The 6,000-nt window shown below is 41.0% G+C and overlaps 1 protein-coding gene across 1 annotated transcript in view; it reads right to left on the reverse strand.

The window, feature by feature from the left end:
* Window positions 1-6,000, reverse strand: part of EPB41L4A (erythrocyte membrane protein band 4.1 like 4A) — a 79,196-nt gene that overhangs the window by 45,478 nt on the left and 27,718 nt on the right. The window contains 2 exon segments of the mRNA XM_009869629.1: window positions 4,207-4,270; window positions 4,643-4,731. Of these exon segments, the coding sequence (XP_009867931.1) occupies window positions 4,207-4,270; window positions 4,643-4,731 (153 nt within the window).

Here is a 6,000-nt window from a genome sequence, read left to right on the forward strand (position 1 = left end):
ATTGTGATTAGGCGTTGTTTTGCTATATCGGAGGCAGGGGGGAAGGGAGGGGGGTGCTTTGGCAGCCACCTGTATTGCTGGATCATTTCCAGCAAGGTTGCTCAACAGACATCTATGCTACCAGGAATTGTGCACAGGCATCAGATGGATCTCTCAGTTTTCTTAAAGGAAACTGTACAAAAATACTTTCTCGTCTTCAAAAATTCTTGGCAACTGTTTGTCATGTTCAGGTATCCTTCTGCGCAGTCCTCAAAGGGGAAGCATTTCTAATTTCATGCTGATACTTAAAGGTTTCACGGAAAGCCTAGTATGTTTCTAGCTCAGAATTCACAGTGTGGGTCCACTCTGGGAACAATAAAATACTGATTCAATGATTAACACCACTGAAAAACAGTTTCTGTCAGCTGGTCCAGGCCATTAGTCTCACATGTCAGGATAAGTCACAGACGGTCAAATATTAAGGGCAGTATTTTGTTTATGAAGGGGCAATAGCCTTAGGGAGAACACATTCAATAGAAGCAAAGTGGTGTAAGATAAAACCAAAATACTGACAGCCATTCTTGCACACAATAGCAACAGGTATGCAGGAAAAATATAAAGAAGTTCAATACAAAGGGAATGTTCTCACAGAAGAGATATGAAGAAGTACAAGAGGTTACACTACAAAAGAGGAAAGGTGAAGCACCCTTCTTTATTATAAGGCAGTAAGAAAGTACAGAGTTTTCAATACAGTATGGAAAACATGATTCACACAAAGGACTTGACATACTGTGAAATAATCTGCTCTTCCTATTACATGATGTTAACTCCTTTGCTATGTGCCATAAAACTCTTAACACATGGGAAAGTCTCCATTGTTTCTTCTATTCCCAAATCTTCTCTGGTATTCTCTCCAACTAACTGGGAACAGATAACACGTTCCAGACTTGGTATACCACATCTGAAACAAGGAAAGTATGAATTTCTGGGGCCGTAAGTGATAACCCAGGAGGTAGGATGAAGTAAAAATGGCACATTTTATCTCCTGTCAGACACTGCAAATCCACGCTTCATGTGGAAGGACAAAGTGACAGCATTAATTCCAAAAAACAGAGGAATGGAAGAAATTTGTGCATTAAGTTTTCAAGGAATACTGGATCACAGAGTCATATAAATACACTGATGATCTTTTCCTCCCCTGAGTGCAGAACAGGATAAATTGTTATGACGGTTTTAATCCAGAGGCTATTGTTTTATTTATTCCAATACATAATTTTGTTCAGAGTAACACCACTAGAATGTTGAAAAAAAAGGGAGAGGAAGATTTTTCCGGGCCATTTGGTCTTTCCTGATCTTGCTAGGATATGAAGCACTGTAGAAACACTTCAAAAGAGTATTTAGTTGCAAAAGTACACACCCTCGTACTTACTGTTCTCTTGAACAATTTCCTAAAAGTACCTGTCAAGACTTGAAATTACCAAGTGCTGTCAAAATGTTTACCTTATGATCGCAACAGTAGGTGTTCAACAGCCATCAACATTCACTGTCTCAAGGGCTATTTTCCAAAGCTTCCAGGCTTTCTGCTCAACATGTTAGACCTTTGCAGTTCCACACGGTTCACACATTAACTTTAAATATGTGGCATCCAACAGAAACTACATCAACACTTCAATGCAATTCATTCTAAGTCAATCCTGGACTTGTTTATACACGAACAGGCCATCACCCTTCACATGAAACACTGTAGAAATGTTTTCCCAGCCTTCCTCTGGACTTGAAACAACTCTCCGATTTCAACAAACACACAATCAGAAAAAAAATTCCCATAGATCACCACACCAAATAGAAACAAACTACATGGGAGTAACAAAACCAAAACTTGTCAAAACATCTACAGAGGACCAAGAAATGCTGCCCATGACAGAAGCAAGACAACTACTGAGTGTAGTGTACTAAACTTACATCTCACAGAATGCACCAAATGTACCTAATGGCCTCGTGGAAGAATCATGGACAAGACTAACAAGACTAACAACCATTACACAGATGAATGAAGATGCATAGACAATCAGTAACAGGAAATACTGCCAACAGTGTAACACTTCCAAAACTATAAACTTTCAGTCCTGATATACCAAAAAGACTACAAAGTATTTTCAAAAAATAATGCAACAAACTAAACATGTAACTCAATCAAATATCACGAATCACAGACTGAGCACAACTATTTGTTTTATTATACCTCATAATTTTCCCTACATCCTCAATACCCGCCTCCTCCTTCCCTCTCCCCACATGCTTCATAGGTGATTAATACTTTCTCGTTCTTCCACTGACTATACCTTAAAATCTCTTCTCTTTCTGTCAACCTGCTATCCTTGTTCCACTGGAACTAACATCAGTTTCTCTCAAATGATCTAACAGCTCAGTAGTTTTTAACACAGAAAAATGGATTTCAAGTGGCTACTTCTGTTTCCAGGCCACAAAATTACTTGTGGCTAAAAACTTTCCGAGTTTTCATCCATCCACATTTTGGTTATTATTTGCTTTCCCTGCAAATTTAGCCTAGTAACACTATAAACAAGGCATTGCAGAAGTAGTCTACTAGTACTATTGGAGCAGATCATCCCGAGTTCCATTATGCAGCACATGCAGGACAACTGGCTGAGCAGGCCCAGTCAGCATGGGTTTGTGAAGGGCAGGTCCTGTTTAACAAACCTGATCTCCTTCTGTGACTGGGTGACCCACTTGCTTGATGAAGGAAAGGCTGTGGATGCTGTCTACCTTGACTTTAGCAAGGCATTTGACACTGTTGCCCACAGCTTTCTCCTACAGAAATTGAATGGGCATAGGCTTTGCTGAGTAAAAACCGTCTGGATGGCCGAGTCCAAAGAGTCGTGGTCAACAGAGTTAAAGCCAGTTGGCAGCTGGTCACGAGTGGTGTCCCCCAGGGCTCAGGGCTGGGCCCAGTCCTGTTTAGCATTTTCATCAACAATTTGGACAAGGGGATAGAGTGCACCCTTAGTAAGTTTGCAGTTAATGCCAAGCTGGATGGAAGTGTTGATCTGCTGGAGGGCAGGGAGGCTCTACAGAGGGATCTGGACAGGATGGATCACTGGGCCAAGGCCAACTCCATGAAATTCAAGAAGGTCAAATTCCGGGTCCTGCACTTCAGCCACAACAAGCCCCAGCAGCGCTACAGGCTTGAGGAGGAGTGGCTGGAGATCTGCCAGGCAGAGAGGGACTTGGGGGTGTTGATGGACAGTGGCTGAACCTGAGCCAGCAGTGTGCCCAGGTGGCCAAGAAGGCCAATGGCATCCTGGCCTGGATCAGGAATGGTGTCAGCAGGAGCAGGGAGGGGATCATGACCCTGTACTCGGCTTTGGTGAGGCCTCACTCTGAGTGCTGTGTCCAGTTTTGGGCCGCTCACTACATTGAGGTGCCGGAGAGGGTACACAGGCAGCTGCCAAGCTGGGAAAGGGCTTAGAACACAAGTCGTATGAGGAAAGGCTGAGGGATCTGAGGCTGTTTAGCCTGGAGGAGAGAAGACTGAGACCTCATCACTCTATATATCTACCTGAAGGGAGGTTGTAGAAAGGCAGAGGCTGGTCTGTTCTCCCTAGTGGAGAGTGACAGGACAAGAGGAAATGGCCTTAAGTTGTGCCAGGCGTGGTCCAGGTTGGATATTAGGAAGAATTTCTTCACTGAGAGGGTTGTCAGCCAGTGGAACAGGCACCCAGGGAGGTGGTTGAGTCACCATCCCTGGAAGTGTTTAAGAGACGGGTGGATGTTGTGCTGATGGACATGTTTAGTGGATTTCATAGGGCTGGGACAAAGGTTGGACTCGATGATCTTCAAGGTCTCTTCCAACTGAAACTGTTCTATGATTCTACTCTTAATTTACAGAGCACGATATAAAACAATAAAGGTTTGTTAGAAAACTCTTCCTTCAATACTGTTCTGCTGAAGTTCTCTTGCCTTGCCTGTAAAACATGGAAAGAAAATCTTTCTTCCTCCTCCTTCTTTAATAAAACTGTAAGCACCATCAGGAATACATTACACTTGAGAATAAGTCAATTTTCTGGAAGTAACTATCAATAAAATTAATTTCACTTTGATGTTTTCTTGCTGTAAATTTCAATAGAAGAAATTAGATTTTGATGGACATAAAAAATTTCTAACTTCATTAGACCTAAGATTTTTTTCCTTTCATGCTTCAAAACTTACATCTTTTCCCAGGACTCTAAGTTCAAACTGTGTTTCCTTGAAGTGAACTTTTGTAATTCTAGGCCTGTAATATTGGAAAAAAAACAGACAGGACTTTGTGAGCCTTTAATTTCTTGCATAATAAAGCTGTATATATTTACAGACAAAGATAAAAAGGAATTGACAGGTAGATTACTTTTTGAGGTACACATCAGGTATGAACAAAAAAATAGCAGTATTTACACCCAGGTATTTCAGCCTAAGTATGGTAAATTATTTCTTTTTCTCAATACTTAGACTATCAAAAAATCAAAAATCTGTACAATTGAAAGACTAGGAATACCAAGTATACTTTTTTTTACTGAGATAATTAACTTTACAAACAGATCGCACAAATCACACATTTCCATGCAACAACAGTGTTTTAGCACAGACTGCACATTTAAATTATACATACCAGAAATATTTTCCTACTTGTTTTTTATTCTTGTAGACAACAACTCCTATGGGTGTTAATCCTAAAAAATATTCAGATTTGTTTTCACCCTGGAAAATAAAAATACGTATCATTCATACAGTTGGAAGTTGCATCTGTACAGTGAGGTCTAGTGAGGAGGTCACACTGATGACTTACACATACTGTTTGTCCCTCTGTGCAAATAGGAAGATAGTATTTGAGCTACTGACAATAGCACCTGTAGAAGAATTTGTGGCAAAGAGGTCAGAAAGAATGGAAGTGAGAGAAAGAAAGGGAAATTCCACATGCCATAGCAAAAAAAAAACCAAAAAAAAACCTTCCTAAGAAATTACTTTTGGCTATTTGGCAAAAGGCCAAAACTAAGAAACTTAACTCTTTATTCAGACATGAATGCAGCAGACATTCTAACTTTTGACTGAAGGTAAATAGTGACTTTCAATCTACTTTACTCTAATACCACCTCACAGATGTCTTCTTCCTCATAAAATAGTATTACCTGCATACTGCTACCAAATGAAGTCACTCCTGTGAGAGATTCAGAGCATGTTTTTGTTCAGAATGAGTAGCAATACAAGAGGAACAGCTGCATGCATCATCTTCAAAGGAAACTGTTCCTGAGGTTAGTATGCAAATTACAAAACATATCGGGACAGAACAGGGTGAAGAACCAGGGTGCCAAGTCACACAAGGCCCCCACCTCCCCAACGTATGGTCAGTAGCCAAAATCGGGCCTGGTTTTGAAAAAAAGCCGGCTTCAAAAGCTGCTTCACCTGCCTACTTGAGGCAAAGAGGAAGGGCCCTGCAAAGTCTACACCAGCAGAGCACGAACCACAAAAAATACCAAATGAGAGATGGACAGACTGCAGAAAGTGTCCCCCTGCATGACTACCAATGTGAGAAAGCTCAAGCACACCTCTCGAGCTCTGCCTGTGCTCTGGGGACGAACTGCTAAAGGCAACTTTACTTTTAATACGACCAAGCCACAAAAAGAACTACATCTCTTCAGCTGCGCAGCTTCACTCTCAAATAAGGGCTTCTGTTGCTGTCATAATATAAATAGAAAGGATGATATTCACGGGTTAGATTTGGGCATATTACAACTCAGCCCTCACTACTCAAGCAGAGGTCTCACTGCACAGTAAAAGCTAGCTACAGGAAAAAAAAATAATCCAAGCTCTGCTATTTTAACACAATTTTGTTGGATCATGTTGAATCCTGTTCCACTAACTCCCTCAGCTTTCTATGGGTGGGAGGGGCACAGAGCATGGGATATGAATATGATTAAGCCACAGGGTACATTAAAAAATACTTAATATTGCTGGTCCCACAATTTTCAG

The sequence above is a fragment of the Apaloderma vittatum genome, unplaced genomic scaffold (genome assembly GCF_000703405.1).
Source record: "Apaloderma vittatum isolate BGI_N311 unplaced genomic scaffold, ASM70340v1 scaffold15255, whole genome shotgun sequence".
NCBI lineage: Eukaryota > Metazoa > Chordata > Aves > Trogoniformes > Trogonidae > Apaloderma > Apaloderma vittatum.